Raw genomic sequence first — 21,436 nt, 5'->3', positions numbered from 1 at the left:
TTTGCACCTGTTAAGAAATTCAGGTTTCTCTGTTTCCTCTGCTCCTAACTAAAAAAAAAAAATCACAACTGAAGTTGAACTATCCCTACACAAATTAGTGACTTTCCCTGTCGAGTGCAGACACAAAATAGGCTGTAATTACCAACTCAAGTTACCTCAGGGAGGCCACTGGTGGTCAGGTAGAAGTATTGTATATGTGTTACAAGTTGCCTACGTAGACAACATTAAACGCTTAGCTATTAACTGTTTGAAAGAGGCCAAACCAGCTTAGTCTAGACTATATGATCCTCCTCAGGGTCCTGCTGCTGAAATACAGCCCCCAAGCTAATTTGATTATGCGCCTAAAACTGCACAACAGAGCAGGATCCGGATCCACGAAAGTGTCTTAAGAAAGAAAATCTTTCAGATTCAAAACATATCTCGTGCCATTTATGGTATGTGGTAAATGCACCATAGCCTACATAAGACGACAATGAAGATTTTCCTAAGAAAATTAAGAAAATAATTCTCTTAATTATCTTAAGAGAATATTTGAGAACTTCTTAAGTCTTTTTTGAGAATTGCATTTAAGAACATTCTTATGAACTTCTTAGAACCTTCACAAGTTTTTTCTTAAGAAAGTTTTTTGTGAATCCAGCCCCAGGAATTTTCCATTTTGTAGCTTTTCTAACTTGAAACTATATACTAACTGTCTAGCATGATGGCCGCTGTGATGCTCGCAGCCTGTGTAAAAGCTATTACGGAATATATTGCAGTCAAGGCTGTCAATCGTGTCAGTTTTTTTTTAAGGTAATATCTTGCTGTAGTTCAAACTGAAAAGGCTGAACAGTGCACATTTAGCTAACGAACACTAGCTCAATGGATAAAAGCAATGGGAAAGTACAGCCATTGATCTTCATAACCCAGAGTGCATTGCAACTGCAACAATGGTGACCTGGGAGTAGTAGGTTTTTTTTTGAATTTTTAAATTTTTTATTTGTATAAGTTTTAATTTTTATAATGAACATTTTTTGTTCTTTTTCCCCCTACCTTAATCATTTAAGGCATTTACACATATTACTGTCTACAAGTCTTTTTAACATAATGCCATTAATTGTATATTGTTTGATAAGAGTTAATGAGGAGAACATTAAAACCAAACCACAGAGGACATTTTATTGCTGCGCACTCAAAGATAAGAATGGACCAATACTGAATCTACAGCTTCTATCTCTAATCTATTTTCCACTGCCTTAATACTGCTGGAACCTCCTAAATGACTTCAAAATCTGAACCTATAGGTGGTGAAATTTCACTTTTGATTAAAACAAGTACATGCGGCTCTCTGAAAACCCACCAGAAGCAGCATTCTTCATGGGTGTAGGACATATCTTCATTCATTTGTGCACAAAGTATTGAGGTCTATAAGGTCAAACATTCCTGTGTCAATGGCTGGACTGAGTCTCTATAATTTAGTAAATATTTTTTTGAAGTCAGTGATTCGGAAACTTAGCAACAAAGGTTCAGCTGAGAAGCGATAGGCCAGAGTACTTAAGTTCAGTAACAGAACTGTTGTGCAGCAACAGATAAGCCATCACCTCTAACTTTACAAGGTGAACCAACAAGGTAAGTGTGTTTAAAGTTGACAGCAAGTGTACATCTTGTTTAAAAACCTCAGCAACGCTGCTTTGTCTGGTCTAGAGGTTTTCTACCCAACCCAAGTCTGACAGGGTCCAGCAACATCAGGATGTCTATGAACTACAATCTGTAATTTTAAAACTACTAAGTGCACCTATATGGTAACTGGACCTAATACAGTGGATGACAGATGTAGATACAAGGTGGGTGTACATAATAAAGTGGCCAGATATTATATTATTTGCTTTTTATTGGTTTATTTGTTGCTTACAGTTTGCTTTAAAATTTTCTAGTTGAACCAAAATGTGGAAGAAAAACAATATCTGGTATTCCAAGGTGAGTCACTGAATGATTGACTTAAAAGGTAACCAAGTAGGGCAAGATTTGACATTCATTTAACTGTAAACATTAAGTGAGACTTTTCCTATACATTGTGAAAATGTGCTTGCCTGTGCTCGAACAGTGCAGGAGAAACCCCACATAGCTTTGTCTGGAGTGTTGTGCTCACGGCCACTTCTCATTTCGAAGGAGAACGTCACTGTGTCTCCCTCCACCTGAGAGACAAAAAAGAGAGATGAGGCATGTGCTTTGGAAAAGCTGCACTTTAACTGTACATCATATAAGTTAAAAAAATTTTATTTGTTTGATATTTGTTTTTGTTGATAAGAAAAAAAAAAAACAATAAATTATTACTGAAATGCATTTGCTAAATAATCAACGTGCATAATTTACACAAAAAACTATAATAACATGAATGATCACCATTTTTGCCTGGTCATAGGAATAAAGATGACAAAAGGCAGCTAGTACCGATGGACTAACAAAGAAATTAAAACATACCTTTATCGTTTCAAAGGAAAAAATATAATCGTAATATTAGACAATAAAATAATAATAATAATAATAATAATAATAATAATAATGATAATAATAAGCTATTTGTTGCCTACATTTCTTGACTGACCACTCTATGTTACTACATAGAAATCCTTGTAGGAGTTACAGGAATAGTTCTTTCCTGGTTCAGACCTTACCTGACTGATCGCTATCATTTTGTGAATGTAAATGGCAAATCATCTGTCCTTTTCAAAGTATACTATAGTGTTCACAAGAATCTGTTCAATTTCCACTGCTACGGTGATGACAAATAATTGTATATATCAACCAAACGAAATGATAAACTTCAACTTAATAAGACTGTGTGAAAGACACAGAAAACTGGATGTCGAGTAACTTCCTCCCGCTCAACTCCGAACAATACAGAGGTTCTTTTTCTTGGTTCAAAAGCTGCTAGAAATAAAGTGATTAAATGCTTAAAATTAATAGTTGCTCAGTTGAATCAAGTACAGCTGTAAGAAACCTTGGTGTCACAAGTGATATCAATCTGCCCTTTGATGCACATATAACCAGTATTACTAGAACAGCTTTCTTCCATCTTCACAAAACTGCCAAATTAAGAAATGTCTCTACAGAATGCAGAAAAGCTAGTTCATGCACTTATTACCTCAAGACTGGATTACTGGATAATGTCCTGCTCTCTGGATGTTCCAGCAGAAGCCTTAACAAGCTTCAGTTAGTCCAGAATGCTGCAGCCAGAGTCCTTACAAGAACTAGAAAGTTTGACCATATCAGCCCAGTTTTATCAAACCTACACTGGTTGCCACTTAAATCCTGCACAAATTTTTTTACTGACATATAAAGCTCTAAATGGCCTCACTCCTCAGTACCTGAGTAAACTCATCTCTTATTATCAAAAGTTACATCAGGGGGTACAAAGCCCCCCGAGCTTTGGAATAATCTTCCAGCCAATATTTGGGACTCAAGCCACCTGCTGTACAAGCCCGTGCATGCCTCACCTGCATGCCACTGACCCTTCTGATGATACTGCTGCAAGCAGAGACCTGAACTATTCAATCATAGCAACTGCTTCACCTGCGTTTCCCCTTTTCTGTATTTCAACATTTTACACTAATGGTAAAACCTTATTCTCTGTTTATATTGCTCGTGTTATTGTTTTGCTATCAGGTGTCAACCAAAGAAGTATCGGTTCCCCTTTTGAGTCTTGGTTCCTCTCTTTCCCTTGCCACTGTCACCATCAGCTTGCTCATGGGTCATGGGGGACCTGTTTTTTTCTGTAAATCTGCTCTGTGACCACGCCTGTTGTTTATATAAATAAACTCTGACTTGATTTCTTGAGTAGTTATGCGTTCTATCTATAAGCTCTTATGATAACCTACACCTATAAAATTAAACAAACCAGCAATGAGAAGCTGCTCAGCAGTTAGGTTTCTGTGTAAGCTTGCTCCATATTTCTCAGAAAAGTTTACAGATGTGATGTAAAGAGTTTTATTTTTTTTGTTTAGAGTTGATAAAGCATTATTCACATTTATGACATTTAATTCAACAACTGGACGGAAACCTGAAATCAGTCAGAAATTTGAGGGTATATCCATCTGTACAAGAACCATGCAAGAAATTACAGCCCTTTACACTATATATACAATAACAAAGCACTTTATTAGGTACGCCTACCTGTATCTAAACTCACTGTCCATTTAGGTTTACTTTATAGTTCAACAGTTAGAAACTGTAGTTCATCACAGGTATTATCTGGGTGATGGATCTTTCTCAGTACTGCAGTGAAACTGATGTGGTGGTTGTGTGTCAGTGTGTTTTGCGCTGGTATGAGTAGATCAGACACAGCAGTGCTGCTGGAGTTTTTAAACACCTCAGTGTTACTGTTGGACCGTCACTGTTGATATTTTTGGATAGTCTACCAACCAAAAATATCCGGCCAAAAGCATCATGTGGGCAGCATCCTGTGACCACTGATGAGGTGCTAGAGGATGACTAACACACACTGTGTAGCAACAGATAAGCTATTGTCTTTGACTTTACATCTATGAAGTGGACCAAAAAGGTAGGTGAGTCTAATAGAGTGGAAACTCAAGCAGCATTGCTGTGTCTGATCTGCTCATACCAGCATACAGCGTACAAACAATCCACCACCACATCAGTGTCACTGCAGTGTTGAAAATGATCCAGCTCCCAGATAACAGCTGCCCTGTGGAGGTCATATGGGGGTCCTGACCATTAAAGGACAGAGTAAAAAGGGTTAACAAAGTTCAAAACAGGTGGACTTTATAATTGTAGGACCACAAATGGTAAGTGGAGCTGATAAAATAGACAGAGGTATATACAAGGTAGGTGTACCTAATTAAGTGCTCAGTGACTGTGTATACACACTGTACATACAAACAAACAACCAGACAGACCATGCATGGTTTAATAATTCTAAAAACTCTAATACTGTGGATGTAGTAAAAGAACAAAACATATTTCCAATAATTAAAAAAAAACAAAGAAAAAAAAAACAAAACGAAGAACACTATCAGGCAGGAACATAGCTGTTCAAAGCTGTCATGAAGAAAGTAACATATCAATAAGGCCAGAAGCAGTTCAGGCTGAAATACTAATGAGTTAAACACAAAAGGTGGGCTAACCTGTTGTAGGCTCCTCTGGCTGAAAGGCTGCTCCTAACCCTAACCTACACACTGAAGAGATTCAGAGCATCTTTTTTTTCCCCACCACATCAAGTACTGTAGCAACACCACAGAGAAGCCTACTTAAACCAGAGGAAATACAAATGCTAGTGTTTCTGGTAAGAAACTGTTATGGACAGGGCTATATTAAACTGTCTTTACTGTACTTAACAACTTTAATGTAACTACAGTTTCAAAATCATTTAAGTATCCCATTCATGTAGCATTCTGCAACCGGTGTTATTGAAGATCACACATTATAATGAATTGTTAAAACTGAATTAAACTCTTTATGACTTAGTACTGTTGGAGGGCAGTTCTTCTGCTCTACACTGTACCATCAACTTACGAATAAGCCTGGGTGAGGGTGATGAAATCTGATATCATCGATGATTGACAAGTAACCTGATAGCGTTGTGTAAAAAACATTAATTGGCGTGCTAGGAAACTGACAGAGAACCAGTTTTACATTTCTTCAGCCGGGAGGGCTATTAGCATGCAATTTGCTATAAAGCTACACTGGAAGTGGCTCATGTACATGCATTTGCAGTACATCCATTAAAAAAACAGATGAAGCAGTTTTCAAGTTGCCAGGTTACTCAGTATTATGTCGTAGTATTATTAATCCGTGAGTTCTGTTAAAGATTTTCATTAAAACAGTCGATCTTAAAAAAGCATAAAAACTAAAAATAAAATAGAAAATAAGTCAAAACTGCACTGGACTGCATATATTGCTTGGGGGGGTGTATCTGGTGTGGTGGGAGGGGGTCAGGGTTCGATGTAATCAATTGTTATGGATTTTTAAAAAGAAAATATTGTGGTAATTACTTTCAGATATCGCCAAAGCCTACTTTTCAACTTTACAAATCTGGGCATTCCAGACATTTTTGTGATATGATGAAATTTATTTTACAATGATTTTAGAAATTAGACAATTTGTACTGTGATGAAATGGTAAATTAACTAACAATTTGAATGTGATCTATAAAATCTTTGCCTTGCCATGCAACTTTCCAATCTATGTGTGTTTATTTCCCCTCACCTTAACTAGGTCTTTCGGCCAGCCAGTACCCAGGACACTGCGGCTGCCATATCCCAGAGTGTTGCCACCATACTCAGCGACTTTGCGACTGTTTGTATTAGGCCCAGCATAGATCACAAGCTTCAAGTATAAAAAGAGAGAACTGAATATTAACACTTTCAATATTAAAACATATTACACTAAAACTTCCACATTACATAACAAAACAAGCAGCACTGTCTGACACAACATTCCACACTGATTACAAAATGGCTTACTTTATAACATGCCAGATTCTATCTTACCGACCAATTCACCTTATGACATTATAGTGAATTGCTGTTCACATGTGGATATTTTAACATGAATGGTTAGCAAAAAAAATGGCCCGTGAATGTGTCTGCCATATATATGTAAATTGGGATAAATACCTTATCATAGTCATACTGAGAAGAACAGCGTGGGTCAAAGCGCAAATAAAGACAGCGAGCACCAGGAATATGGACAGTCTCTTTAAATTTGTAGTTGTCTCGCACTGGATGGACAGTCTCCACAGTTTTCCCAGCAGCCCAGGGGGCAGGGATCTTAAGACCAGTCAGGAAGCCTGGTTCCTCCCTTTCATCAAGAATCCGGAAACTGAGGGAAAAGTCTGCGCATGAACTAACATTGTATATCTTTCAATTTGCAATCTTTTCACCAATAGTAAAGGTTCATAGATTGTATTTCATGATAACAATATAGAGATGTAACGTGAAAAGGATTTTTATTAAACACTGTATTACATATATTCATTGTCCAGCTGATTTGATTATTTCTTTATTTTTTGTAATGCTTCTGTAATATGACCTTAGTTATAAGAAAAGCTTAGTTAGTTAAACGCTTAGTTATAAATAAATATTTATTATTATTATTATTATCAACATTATTATTATTATTATCACTAACCCTTAAACAAACATTAAAAGCATTTTGAACAGTTCAATGATGGAAAAAAATAAGACACAGGATAAGACAAAAGACGCTGTGTGAACCTACCTGTCAACATTACTGGGCATATTGATGCCATGATTTACTGGGCCACCCATCAGTAGTGAGCCTTCGACAAATAATGCAGACTGGGTCTTCAAAAGTAGAGCAGTCTAATCAAACAGAAAGAAACTTGTTCATGTAAATCAAATCAAAGTGTCATGCTACAAAATATTGCAGTTAATATTTTGTTGTCATATACATACCTGACTGGTGTAGAGAACAAGCTGGACAAGTTGTGGCATGAGAGCATCAGCTAGGGACAGGGTTTGCAGGTTGGGGTGCATCAGAGAGGTCAACAGTACTGGTAGCAAATGTCCCAACAAGGTAGCTTTAGTCACCTGCTCAAGTCCCTTCAGTCTAGAGAGCAGAAGCAATGATAATGTGTGTAAGACAGAAAGAAACGACAAAATGAAAAAAGGGGGGCTCAAGTGGGCATTTTCCTCCTGATATTTTTTGTCTGAACCCCAAAGTACAAGCAGAATGCTTATAATTCTCCTCTTACAATGACCCAGGTGATTTATATGACAAATACTTATCTTCTATATTTTTTTCCTTTCAATCAGTCACTAAAATACATTAATGGTGTTACAACATAAAGTGATTTCTTCTTATTTTCTCACTGACTCTGAATCATACAACACTGGCAAACAGCAAAAAGCAGCTGTCATGCATGAGAGTCATGCATAAGAAGCAATCTGTAAGACACTGTGTTTAAAACATACCATAGCTTTACTGTGGTGCTTTTTTGCTTCCTTGTACGTTTCTAAATTTGATTGTGATATGTTTGTAACTTACCCTCACAATCTGTTTCATCAGCTAATAATCTGCATTTTTGCCTGCAGCCTAGTCAGAAAAAAATGTTCGCTCTATCAATATAATCTTCCATTCTTTCAGTGCGATTTTTTTTCAGAAAATGTGTCTTTATTTAACAAACTTTACAGTAAATGTCTCATTCAGAAAACTGCTTTAAACTGCCATAACTGCCACTGTCTGCTTTGTTAGCTCTACTATGCCACCTCCAACTGCAGCCCAACATCACATCACAGCACCAAATTATCATTAAGTTGTGAGTTTTGCATTTTTTAATCTATCCACACAAAACATGGCTCTGAAAGCACTTGAACTGGAGCAGCTGAGGACTGAACTGGATCAATGAGTGTCACCACAGAATTAACTCCTTATAATTCTCCATATACTAAAAAAAAACGTTTTCAACAAAGCTGGCATGTGAACCCATATGTGCAGAGCACAGTGGATTAGCAGTCTAAATATTTCTCTATTCACTTATATCTTACACTTCTTGTAAGGGTTCAGCCGGCCCCGCCTGCTGCCGGCAGAGGGCGACGGCGGCAGGGTGTCCAGCCTGCGCCGCCTGCTGCCAGCAGAGGGCGACGGCGGCAGGGTGTCCAGCCTGCGCCGCCTGCTGCCAGCAGAGGGCGACGGCAGCAGGGTCTCCGGCCTGCGCCGCCAGCTGCCAGCAGAGGGCGACCGCGGCACAGGGCCATAACTTCAGGGAACTCCAATTCCCAGAAGTCCGCGGGCTGATTAGGCCCAATGCGACACACCTGCGGACTCCTCTACTTAAGGTCAAGGCAAACAGTGGTGTTTGTCACACCTTTGTAGAGGGGTGACCGGTACGGTACTTAGTGTCAGAAAAGAAAAGCAAAGAAAAGAAAAGAAAAGAAAAGAAACTGCCCCAAAACTAAAAAAGAAAAAGAGGGCTGAGAGAAGAAACTGTCCCAAAACTAAAAAAGAAAAAGAAAAGAGGGCTGAGAAGAGAAATTGCCCCAAAACTAAAAAAGAAAAGAAAAGAGGGCTGAGAAAAGAAACTGTCCCAAAGCAGCTTAAAGCCAAAAAAAATAAATAAATAAATAATAAATAAATTAAAAAAAAAGGAAAAGAAGAGGTCTGCCTTCCCTTCATTTTTGGAGTGGAAGTGTTTTTTTGTTTTTCCTATTATCTGTCCTCTCGCCTCTCTAGTTCAGCCTTTGTTTGAGCACGCTGCTCTCAGCGTCTCTTTTGTTTGCCGTTCGTCATTTTCCCGCCTTTTCTTTTCCCCTTCCTTGAGGTGTTATTGCCAGTAGTTACCTATGCTTCTCAGTGGCGCAGTGGCAACGCCACAAAGCGCCGATCAATACATCGCCGGTTCGAACCTGGCTTTGGGTCACCTCATGTGCATGTTTCGGATTCACAACCCAGTATCACAAACAACTCATTTTTTCCATTTTTTTTTCTGTTTCCATTTCTGCACTTGGGTCCGCCTCCCCGCCGTCCCATAACAGAAAGGTGTGACCAACATGGACCCAGCAGAATTGGATCCCATAAGATCTGCCCTGCAAACTCAGGGTGCTGTTATTGGCCGGCATGAGCAGCTGTTGCAAGACATGATGCAGCAGCTGACCCTTCTGGTCAGGGCACAGACTGAGGGGGTTCAGCCTGCCAGTGCTGATGCCCCTGCTCCTGCCTTAGCTCCCACTCCACCCCCCCCGCTGACCTGAACCCCATCCGGGGTGATGCTCTGGTGGCCAATCCAGAGAGGTATGCAGGGGACCCAGAGACCTGTAGAAGGTTTCTCTTGCAGTGTTCTCTGGTGTTTGAGCAGCAACCCTCCCGGTTCCCCACAGAGAGGTCCAAAGTGGCTTACATAATCTCTCTATTGACCAGTAGGGCTTTGGCTTGGGCCACCTCGCTGTGGGAGCAGGACTCTCCTGACACAGCATCGGGAGAGAGTTTTGTCAAGGCCATGAGGGCGACCTTTCATAACCCCATCGGGGGTAGGGAGGCGGCACCCCGCCTCCTGGCCCTCTCCCAAGGAGCCCGTTCGGTGGCGGATTATGCCATCGAGTTTCGTACCCTGGCCGCTGAAAGTGGCTGGAATGAGGAGGCGCTAACTGCCGTATTCCATCAGGGACTTAACTGGAAGCTCAAGGATGAACTAGCCACCCGGGAGCTGCCCTCCACGTTAGAGGGTCTCTATGACGTATGCATCCGTCTGGATACCCGCATGCGTCAAAGAGACTTGGACCAGAGAGGTGGTTCCCGCGCTCCTGTCTCCCGTCCCCCCTGGCGCCCCTCTCCAGCCAGGTCACCACCTAGCAGGGACCTGCCTGAGCCCATGCAACTCGGTAGTGCTGGGCTGCCTGATCGCGGTTCTGGGCCTCAATCATTTGAGACCAGACGCCCTGGCAATACTAGCAAGCAATGGGGAAACGCACGGGCCCGCTCCGGTCAGGGGGACCGGTGAGGGGCCAGTCATCCTTTTCCCCCACTTCGGGGCTCTTCTTGGAAGTAAAACTTTCATGGGGGCCCAGTCAACACACGACCTTGCAGGCCTTCGTTGACTCAGGAGCAGCAGAAAGCTTTCTTGATGTCACGTTGGCTGCTGAGCTGGGCCTACCCATTGAGCCCCTGGAACGTCCTCTACCGGTTATGGCCATTGACGGCCAGTCTCTGGGGTCTGGGCCCGTCACTCATCACACTGGGCCAGTCACCTTGCGAGTGGGTCCCCACAGTGAGAGCACGGCGCTGTACCTCACCCAAGCCCCCCACTTGCAACTTGTGTTGGGGTTCCCTTGGTTGAGGCAGCACAACCCTCGCATTGACTGGTCGACACAGTCCATATATGCATGGGACCCCCGGTGTAACGGTCATTGCCTGGTCGACCCTGGCCCCCTCCGAGGGACGCCCTCCCTCAAGGGTCCCGCTATGCCAGACCTGTCAGGGGTCCCCAGAGACTACTGGGACCTCAAGGAGGTCTTCAGTAAAGAGAAGGCCCAGGTTCTGCCGCCCCACAGGGAGTTCGACTGTACCATCAACCTGCTCCCAGGTGCTACACCACCCCGCGGCCGGTTGTTTGCACTCTCGCCCCCTGAACGTGCTGCCATGGATGAATACATCCGTGAAGCATTAGAGCTGGGGTTCATACGCCCATCCTCCTCTCCTGCAGGGGCAGGCTTCTTCTTTGTCGGAAAGAAGGACGGAGGTCTCCGCCCCTGCGTGGACTACCGTGGGCTCAACGCCATCACCGTAAAAGACCGCCACCCCTTGCCCCTCATGTCAACAGCGTTTGAGGCACTGCAGCAAGCCGCAGTATTCACTAAGCTGGACTTGCGCAGTGCTTACAACCTCATCCACATTCGGCAGGGGGATGAATGGAAGACGGCGTTCATCACCCCCACCGGGCATTATGAGTACCGGGTAATGCCCTTCGGGCTAATGAACACCCCGGCGGTCTTCCAGCGCTTCATAAATGAAGTCCTCAGAGAAGCCCTGGGTCTTTATGCGTATGTCTACCTCGACGACATACTCATTTACAGCCGGTCCCTCGAGGAACATGTCGGGCATGTCAGGCGGATCCTGCAACTATTGCTGGAGAACCGCCTGTATGTTAAGCTGGAGAAGTCGGTGTTCCATGTCTCTACGGTGTCCTTTTTGGGCTTTGTGGTGTCCAAGGGCACCCTCCGCATGGACCCGGCCAAGATCAGAGCCGTGGTGGACTGGCCCCGTCCTACCTCCCTCCGGTTGGTCCAACGTTTCCTGGGGTTTGCCAACTTCTTCCGACGCTTTGTGAGGAACTTCAGTTCCGTGGCGGCACCCCTCACCGCCCTTACCCGGAAGACCCCAGGGCCCTTTCGTTGGACCATCGAGGCCCAAAAGGCTTTTGAGGAGATCAAGGCACGGTTGACATCTCCCCCGGTCCTCCAGCTGCCCGATCCGGAGGAACCGTTTGTCGTCGAGGTAGACGATTCGGAAGTGGGTGTTGGGGCCGTACTCTCCCAACGCTTAGGTCCGGCCAAGAAGCTCCACCCATGTGTGTTCTTCTCCCATCGTCTTACCCCAGCTGAAAGCAACTACGATGTCGGAGACAGGGAGCTTCTGGACGTGAAGCTCGCCCTGGAGGAATGGGGGCACTGGCTTGAGGGGTCTAAACATCCCTTTGTGGCCTGGACCGACCACAAGAACCTGGCCTATATCCAACAGGCAAAGCCCTCGCCAAGCCCGATGGGCACTGTTTTTTAGCCGCTTTGATTTCCTGCTGTCTTATAGGCCAGGCTCTAAGAACACCAAGCCTGATGCTCTGTCCAGACAGTGGGCACCTCCGGGGTCTGACCCCTCCCCGGAACCCATTATTCCCGCTCCTCAGATCTTGGCCCCACTCCGTTGGGAGCTGGAGACTGCCATCAGGGAGGCCCTACGGCAGGAGCCTGATCCTGGAGGCGGCCCCCCCGGTAAGCTGTACGTGCCTGCTGCCGTGCAGCAACGGGTGCTGCTATGGAGGCACGCCTCCCCATTTTCAGGTCACCCAGGGGTGGCTAGGACCCTGGACTTTTTGCGCAGGCGATTTTGGTGGCCTAGCATGGAGAGGGACATCCGTGCCTTCATTGCGTCTTGTGAGACGTGCGCACGCTGCAAAGCACCCCGGTCACGGCCCCAAGGTCTCCTCCACCCGCTGCCCACCCCTGCGCGTCCATTGTCTCACGTCTCCCTGGACTTTGTCATGGGTCTACCCCCCTCCAAAGGCAACACAGTCATCCTCGTGGACCGCTTCTCCAAGGCATGTAAGTTTGTGGCCCTGCCCAAGCTTCCCTCTGCCAAGGAGACAGCGGAGCTCCTATTACAGCACGTGGTCAGGGTTCACAGGATGCCTAGTGATCTGGTGTCTAACCGGGGTCCCCAGTTCGCTAGCCGTTTTTGGAAGGCCTTCTGCCAGCTCATGGGAGCCTCTGTGAGCCTCTCCTCCGGCTTCCACCCAGAGTCCAATGGCCAAACTGAGAGGGTCAATCAAGACCTTGCCCGGACTCTGCGGTGCTTGACCTCCACCAACCCCTCCTCATGGGCGGAGTATCTACCCTGGGCGGAATATGCCCAAAACACTCTCCGGCATTCGTCCCTGGGCATGTCACCCTTTGAGTGCCAGTTTGGGTTTTCTCCGCCCATGTTCCCCGAAGAGGAGCGTGAGGTTGGGGTTCCTGCTGCGGAGCAGTTTGTGCAGCGTTGCCGGAGAGCATGGCGGAAGGCCCGTGCTTCCCTCTTGGTCACTGCCGAGGCCAGAAAGCAGGTGGCAGACCGCAAGAGGCGCCCAGCCCCCACCTTCCGGCCAGGCCAGCGGGTCTGGCTCTCGGCCAAGGACCTTCCGCTCCGTGTGGAGTCCAAAAAGCTGGCGCCTAGATATGTGGGGCCCTTTAAGATCGACCGGCGGATCAACCCAGTCACCTACCGGCTACGCCTTCCGCCCTCCATGCAGATCCACCCCGCATTTCACGTGTCGCGCCTTAGGCCGTTCCTTTGTGGGACTCGGCCCCCAGCACCGCAGCTTGTTGCTGGCTCCCCAGCTTACACGGTCCGCCGCCTCCTGGACTCCCGCCGTGTGCGGGGTGGCACCCAGTACTTGGTTGACTGGGAGGGCTACGGGCCTGAGGAGCGGTCTTGGGTTCCGGCACGCCATATCCTGCACCCGGAGCTCGTTAGGGAGTTCCGACGGACACGCGCTGCTGGCCTTGGGACTTCTGGGGCCGTCCCTAGGAGGGGGGGTCCTGTAAGGGTTCAGCCGGCCCCGCCTGCTGCCGGCAGAGGGCGACGGCAGCAGGGTGTCCGGCCTGCGGCGCCAGCTGCCAGCAGAGGGCGACCGCGGCACAGGGCCATAACTTCAGGGAACTCCAATTCCCAGAAGTCCGCGGGCTGATTAGGCCCAATGCGACACACCTGCGGACTCCTCTACTTAAGGTCAAGGCAAACAGTGGTGTTTGTCACACCTTTGTAGAGGGGTGACCGGTACGGTACTTAGTGTCAGAAAAGAAAAGTAAAGAAAAGAAAAGAAAAGAAAAGAAAAAAAACTGCCCCAAAACTAAAAAAGAAAAAGAAAAGAGGGCTGAGAGAAGAAACTGCCCCAAAACTAAAAAAGAAAAAGAAAAGAGGGCTGAGAGAAGAAACTGCCCCAAAACTAAAAAGGAAAAAGAAAAGAGGGCTGAGAAGAGAAATTGCCCCAAAACTAAAAAAGAAAAGAAAAGAGGGCTGAGAAAAGAAACTGTCCCAAAGCGGCTTAAAGCCAAAAAAAATAAAATAAATAAATAATAAATAAATAAAAAAAAAAGGAAAAGAAGAGGTCTGCCTTCCCATCGTTTTTGGAGTGGAAGTGTTTTTTTGTTTTTCCTATTATCTGTCCTCTCGCCTCTCTAGTTCAGCCTTTGTTTGAGCACGGTGCTCTCAGCGTCTCTTTTGTTTGCCGTTCGTCATTTTCCCACCTTTTCTTTTCCCCCTTCCTTGAGGTGTTATTGCCAGTAGTTACCTGTGCTTCTCAGTGGTGCAGTGGCAACGCCACAAAGCGCCGATCAATACATCGCCGGTTCGAACCTGGCTTTGGGTCACCTCATGTGCATGTTTCGGATTCACAACCCAGCATCACAAACAACTCATTTTTTCCATTTTTTTTTCTGTTTCCATTTCTGCACTTGGGTCCGCCTCCCCGCCGTCCCGTAACACTTCTATTCTTTCAAGCAGTTTGTAGCTAAAAAAAATGTCTTCAATAAAAAAAATTAAATTGCATGCTTCAAAGACAGATGAAAAAAGTTGGTATAAAAATGTCTTTTTGGCTGAATCTCACACTGAAAATCCGAGGAAAAAAAATGTGAATCCACCCATCCATTCATCCATCCATCCATCCATCCAACCATCCATCCAACCATCCATCCATCCTTGTGGACTAGCCTCTATATATATACACTAGCCTCTTCAACTCACATCAAAACTTTTAATGGGGTTAAAGTCAAGGGACAGGGTTGTCCATGCCAAAAGCTGTCATTCTGTGGTCACTGAAACGTATCTGTGTGAATTTCTACCCATCCATGTTGTGGCTCAGTGTCCTAGAAGATCCAACTACTATTCACTTTTTTTTTAAAAAAACCAATAGATTTTTTGAAACCACATGCTTCCATACATTGACTTTATCGGTTTGACAAGAAACTAAATTTTGTGTATCAAGTTAAACCCTAGCAAGCCACCAGCAGCATGCAAAAGCAAGACATCTAGAAAACACGAAATCTGCTGGCATATCACACAAAGGCAGCTTCATTTCACATCCGTCAAATGGTCCTTTCCTGTCAAAGCAGGTGGATCTTGGCCATGGTGATATCTCAGCAATAATCAGACTGTCAAGACTCCATTCCTAACTATCCATATCAAAGCTCTAACTTGAGGCAGTAATGTGGGTCTTAATGCAGTCTAAATAGGTTTCCTACTTATCCAGATTGCTAGCTAGAAGGCTCTCAGGTGCACTTATTTCCAAGAATAAATGAGAACGTACTGTCTAGCTGTCTAACACATACTTAATGCTTGATGAATTTTGGTCAGATCCAATTTTATTTTTTATGTATTTTATTTGGCTCACTTTTAATTAGGTGCCAGTTGTACTGTTCCATCATTTTATCAATAATGCAGGGGTAGTACAGCCTGATGTTCTCATGCAGTCAAAAACACGAAGTAAAATTTTCAGGCTCACCTGCTTTCACGATCGCTAATGTCACTCCTGATAAGAGCAGTGGTGACTTGCTGAAGAGTCTCAAGCACTTCATCACAGCCCACCAACACTTTAGTGGCCAGTGACAGAATGCTCGTCTGTAGTTCCTTAGAAAAACACATGGACACAAACACTTCTATTGAGAACTCAACCTTGAGCCAATACTCAGTATAAAAGTAATTTTCCCCTTTCTGATTTTGTATCACAATTAATGCTTTTAGATGCACAAAATGTCATGTTAGAAGAGAACCATATCAAACACAAATCATATATTTAAAATTATTTCATTTATTTAAGCAGCAAAGACATCTTTATACAGATCACCCACGTGAAAAAGTAACTGCCCCTTAAAATGAATAACTTGTTTCATGACCTTTAGCAGCAATAACTGCGACCAACATTTCCTATAATTTGATATAAGCGTTTCATGTGGAATTTGTGCCCACATTTTGCAGAATGTGCCCACTCCTCTTTGCAGAACTACTTAGGGATTTATTATGTTAGCACAAAGGTAATGCTGCTGTAGTGTCACTAATATCTTATGAGCAGCTCAAGCTCAACTACAGACTTCTGAAGTTTGTAACAGAGATCGAGTTAATTTTTTGCTCTATATGTTGCAATTTTACACAGACACAAACAGACAGTTAGGGGTATATAAAGGGGATGTTTACCTGTACCTTCATTGTTTCCCCTTGAAGGGAGCTGTCGCTGTCGTCACTGTCATCAGGGCGGATCAGAACAGTGTTACTGAGCAAATGGTTCTGCACAGCCATGAGGTATCGCAAACTTGGTGAGGCAACCTGAGGTAAAATAAAAGTTTTGTTTTTAAACCCGGAGCTTGACATTAATTCTTATCTGAATGTTCACGATAAGTGAAAGGTTGTGTTGGACAAGTGGATCATGGACATTGTTATTTTTACCTTTCCATGAACAAACAGTTCTAAATTATTTTACAAAGCAGCAACTAATGTTTTCTTAGACGAGTGAAAACTTTAAAAATGACAATTTCAGCCTATTCTCGTTATTCCTGCACTCTTATGGACAGAACATTCAGCAAGTATAATATGATATAACGTAACATTATATATATATATATATATATATATATATATATATATACACACACACACACACACACACATACATACATACATACATAAACATACACATAACAACATACTAAATCGTAAGAAGACAAATTAGTAAATGAACAAAATACAAATAATTGTTATTGTTGGGATGCTTAAATGCTTTTTTACCAATGTTTGTAATCAACCTGTCAATAGAAAACTGAATGCTATAGTCTAACTTTTAGAAACTTTATAGCCTACAGAAATTATAGCCTCCATGTGGAGACGTGCACCCGTCCCCCGGGCCCCGATGGCGGCCACAAGAGCTGGCAGGAAGACAGAGCATGAGCTCCAAGCGCAGACGAAGCCTGGCGAGGACAGTGGGGAGAGGAACACTGTAAGTGAGGGGAAGACGGCGCACGAGTCCCGAGCCCTGCCTCCTGGGTGCCACCTCTGGTCCTGCAGTGAGACCACTTTAACTTGCCTCACGTTTGATCCGGGCGGACAAGCTGTGGAGCCGGGGTGGTGACGGGGAGGCGGAGCAACAAGCTTTCATTCCCTCTCCGCTCAGGTGCTCACGCTGCTTTTAATGAGAACCAGCTGATACTGATCTGGCCGACTGCGTGAGCGCCTTTTAAAAAGAGTGGAGAGAGAACAGAGACAGAGAGTGATGGACGAGACAGTGAAGAGCTGAAAAGCTCGAGTAAAGGGAAGGACTGAAAAGTCTAGTTGGATTTACTTGTTGTGTTTGTAGTTGAACGTGAAATTAAAGTTAATGGCTGCTGCGACCCTGAATCCTGCCTCCAGTGCCCTCCTTGAGCCCAGGGTTGCGCATGACATGCTACATTGGTGCTGAAACCCGGGAGGAGGACGGCAACACACTGAGGAAGTCTCCGTGGCAGAAGAGGAGGCCGTCAAGACCCTGGTCCACCTGCACCTGGCCGGCTGGAGGGAGCTGCAGGCTGTCCTCCAGGATGCTGAACAGCACTGGAAGCAGCAGGTGTAGACCTGTCAAGATGATCAGGAGCCTGCTGGCGGAGCGGCATCCCTCGTACGTGGGTGCAGGAGCCCCCCTCTTAACCCCCTTTCAAGTCTCCCATCCCTGCTCCAAGAGCGCTTGGAGCTCGCCTTGTTTCCCCTTCCATCTCGGCTCCGAAAGCGCCTCCATTCCCCTCCCATCCCTGCTCCGAGAGGGTTCAGATATCACTTCCACCCCCCCCTCTCCTTGTGAACATGTTGCCAAGGTTCCTGGCCTGAGTTGGGTGCTGGGGGTATGAGGCATGCGGCCGTTCCCCGGGCCCTGATGACGACCACGAGAGCCCAAGAGAAAGGCGGGGCCCGAACACCGACGAGCACGGCGGGGAAAGGGCTGCGAGTGAGTGGGAAACTGTACACTACTCCCGACCACCGCTGAGGGACGCAAGTGACGGTGGGAGGAGGACGTCGGCCACGAGAGAGAGGACAACGACAACGATGACAGCCACGAGAGGCACGAAAGTGGAAAGCGAGTCCTGAGCTCCACCGCCTGGGGCCCGACCCCTGCTCTGCAGCGAGGCCTCTGCACTAGTAAGGGCAGAATATATCCAGTTATAAAGGAAATTCAAAGTGTAAACCATTGTTGCACAATTGGCAGTCTGTCATCTGATTGGATTTTATGGGCACAGATTTCAACAACAACAGCTAGGCTTTTTCAGGGAGTTACTATGAAGCTGCATTCTGAAGCACTGCGCATCCTTGTTAGGTTTAAGCTGGAAGATTCCTGTCTTTGCTATACTTCCAGCTTCACTCAGCTACAGTGACATCTTCAAACTGCACATCCTCCCAGAATGTTTCCAAGACATTTAATGAGACATTTAACGTTACATAAAATGATAACCAGAATTTCTTTGATTTTGCAAACAACAACAACGAACAACATCTCTTTCTCTTAAGGACTATAGGTTGACTGATCTTTCCGTGTAAACTTAGGCCACACATGATCTAATCTGGTTTTTGTGAGGTTTAATATGATACAGTACAGTAATATTATCATTAATTTGCTAACTAAGTATTGTTTACTAAAAGGCGACTGCGCTATGCGCCCATCCCCCAGGCCCCAGTGACAGACACAAGAGCCGGCAGGAAGGCGGGGCCCGAACTCTGAGCGCAGATGAAAACCCGCGATGACCATGGGAAGGTGCCCTTCTCCAGGGCACCGACTTTGGTCTTGATGCAAGGCCACATTACTATGCCTCATGTTCAATCCTTGCAGCTGAGCCATGGAGCAGGGGTGGTGACAGGGAGGCAGAGCAACAAGCTTGCTTTCCTTCTTGGCTCAGGAGCTTATGCTGCCCTTTATGAGAGCCAGCTAATGCTGATGTGGCATCAGCAGCGTGAGCTCCTTCAAAAAGAGCAGAGGGACAAGCAACAACAGCAGCAGCATGAGAAGAGGACTGGCAAGCTGGGGAGCTTGCATGTGAGAAAAGGACTGAAAAGTCTAGGAGCCACGAAGAGGTGACCCATTTAGGTTTCGTCTGTAAAAAGTTAAAATGGCTCCTGCAACCATCTATCCTGCCTCGAGCACCCGTCCTGTACCTGGGGTAGCACAGGAGTGAAATTTACGCCAGTCTGGTTAGATATGCCAGTGACAAAGTTAAATACTGCAGCAACTGAGTTGTATAAACTGTACATGGGGTTTGAGTGACTTGAAAACTCTGAAAAGAACAACAGAACAACTACTTAAGCCACAGCACAGGTAGGAAAGGTCTGTGAATGAAAGAGGAGCCATAGTTAGCATATACAGATCATTATACCACTCTTTGTTTTAGAGTTTGTATGGATCCATGGCATCAATAAGGTCAATTTTATAATCAAAATAAAATCTGGCATCTTTCTGTAGTTGGTTTAAACCCAACTGCCTCTCATTTGATTCACTTTTAAACACAGCGCCTGAAAAAACACAAAACAGCAACCTCTTTATTGTCTCACATTGTATGAAAACAAAGAACGAACCCTGTCAAAATCGTGAAAAGATACCATAATGCAGCAGATAGCTTAAATGTGTAGGTTTCTCAGCAGAAAAGTCCAGTGATGCACTATGGTAAAGTTGGTTTCTGCATACTCTCTTATTGAATGGTGTGTGCAAAACGGTTAATCCTTGCAAATAATTGATGTTGACATTCAAGACGAGCAGACACAACTACATTTATGTCAGAAATATTTGACTTTTAAAAGGCAGAACATGATTTCTACTGGATGCCATGACCACAGCGAGAGCTAAGGTGCTGTGTACAAAGTAATTTACAGTAGAGAGCCGCATGTGGCCACTGGCGGGGTCCGATGAGTTGCATTAGGTCTTTAAGGCTGCTGTAGGTAGAATTAAGGAGAGAGTGGACTTGAAATTTTGAACCAGATCCTTCGCCCTCCCTCTCCTTTGCATTCCTGCCCTGCCTCCAAAGCTCTTCCCCACAGAGGAGCCTGCCATGCATGCACAGGCTAGCAACCATGGCAGTTGAAGAGGCCAGGTAAACAGCATGGAGCACACATCAGTAAAGACATGAACTAAACTTCACACAGCTAGATACATGTTTATATAAGTTGTATTTAATCAAGTGCCGTCTACACAACATACTGTACTTCTTATATTGGAAAGTCTAACATCTGCAAAATTGTGGTGATAGGTTTTTGTGAAATGATTAAAATAGCTTGTCTAAAGTTTGATCAGAATGCTCGAAAACAGTTGGTACTCAAGCAAATGTAACTCACATGGCATGCATGTATCTGGTGCAATACGGTCAACCATTCAAAAGCTACTGAAACATACTCACTTTTACCTATCGCCACAATTTAGCATAAGTTAACAATATAATAGCTGTTTGTCTTGGACCCCAACGATAATTGATGATAAATCACAATTTAAAAGTATTACTCCTTTTACACACTGTTTGAATTCTACTGAAAAACATGAATACAAAATCAACTTTATAAGAATATGATAACTCTATTATTGAGAATTAATAATGTAAATGAGGTCCATTTTGATTGACTGTCTGGTTTATAAAAAGCAATCTAGGGTCAAAAACACTTCAATTGAGCGGTGCTGAATTGGTGTAAGCTGAGTATGTGGATAGATGTAACTGTGCTGTTTTCATGACATCATATATGATCGTATATACCAGATTGTTAACTAGTAAGTACTATTTCACTTCATTCAGGTGCTTCTTCATAGATACGTTGAACACACAGAAAAAGAAAGCATGGAGGTCCAGAGAATACAATCATGCTTTTTCTTTGCTGTATTAAAAAGCACATAGATTATGCATTAAGGTCGGCCAGCAGGGTACAGTACAAAGCTCCACATAAGTATATTTGTTATATATCTGTAACTTCAACACCAGTCATTTGTATTTGTGCTCAAATATGAGTCTTTATTCTCTAAACAGGTGTTTTTAAGCACCGGTTAGCTGGAACTTAGTGTGTAACATTACTGTAGAGGGAGGCACCGCACGCTCATGTAACACTACTGAGGAGGTCTGATTTCAGCTTTCTGTCACTCCAACACCAATCAGTCGACTTTGCTCTCGCTGAAATCTCGCTGAAACTAACTACTGAAATTAATTGAAACTAACTGTACTGGGCCATTTGGATCTTTTTACCTTAGCTAAGT

At 44.3% G+C, this 21,436-nt stretch overlaps 1 protein-coding gene across 10 annotated transcripts in view; it reads right to left on the bottom strand.

The window, feature by feature from the left end:
* Window positions 1-21,436, bottom strand: part of LOC118827025 (probable E3 ubiquitin-protein ligase HECTD4) — a 171,767-nt gene that overhangs the window by 123,518 nt on the left and 26,813 nt on the right. For 7 of the 10 annotated variants that reach the window (XM_036598209.1, XM_036598214.1, XM_036598211.1 and 4 more), the window contains 7 exons: window positions 16,393-16,521; window positions 15,704-15,828; window positions 7,413-7,566; window positions 7,216-7,319; window positions 6,612-6,816; window positions 6,202-6,321; window positions 2,067-2,171 (listed from right to left, as the gene is read on the bottom strand). In XM_036598209.1, coding sequence (XP_036454102.1) covers window positions 2,067-2,171; window positions 6,202-6,321; window positions 6,612-6,816; window positions 7,216-7,319; window positions 7,413-7,566; window positions 15,704-15,828; window positions 16,393-16,521 — 942 coding nt within the window. The remainder of the gene's footprint in view (window positions 1-2,066; window positions 2,172-6,201; window positions 6,322-6,611; window positions 6,817-7,215; window positions 7,320-7,412; window positions 7,567-15,703; window positions 15,829-16,392; window positions 16,522-21,436) is intronic. The other 3 variants (XM_036598212.1, XM_036598213.1, XM_036598217.1) reach the window with 1 other exon arrangement.

Source organism: Colossoma macropomum, unplaced genomic scaffold (genome assembly GCF_904425465.1).
Source record: "Colossoma macropomum unplaced genomic scaffold, Colossoma_macropomum, whole genome shotgun sequence".
NCBI classification, from domain to species: Eukaryota; Metazoa; Chordata; class Actinopteri; order Characiformes; family Serrasalmidae; genus Colossoma; species Colossoma macropomum.
Note: the sequence above shows the minus strand (reverse complement) of the source record. Positions and strands in the feature narration are given on the sequence as shown.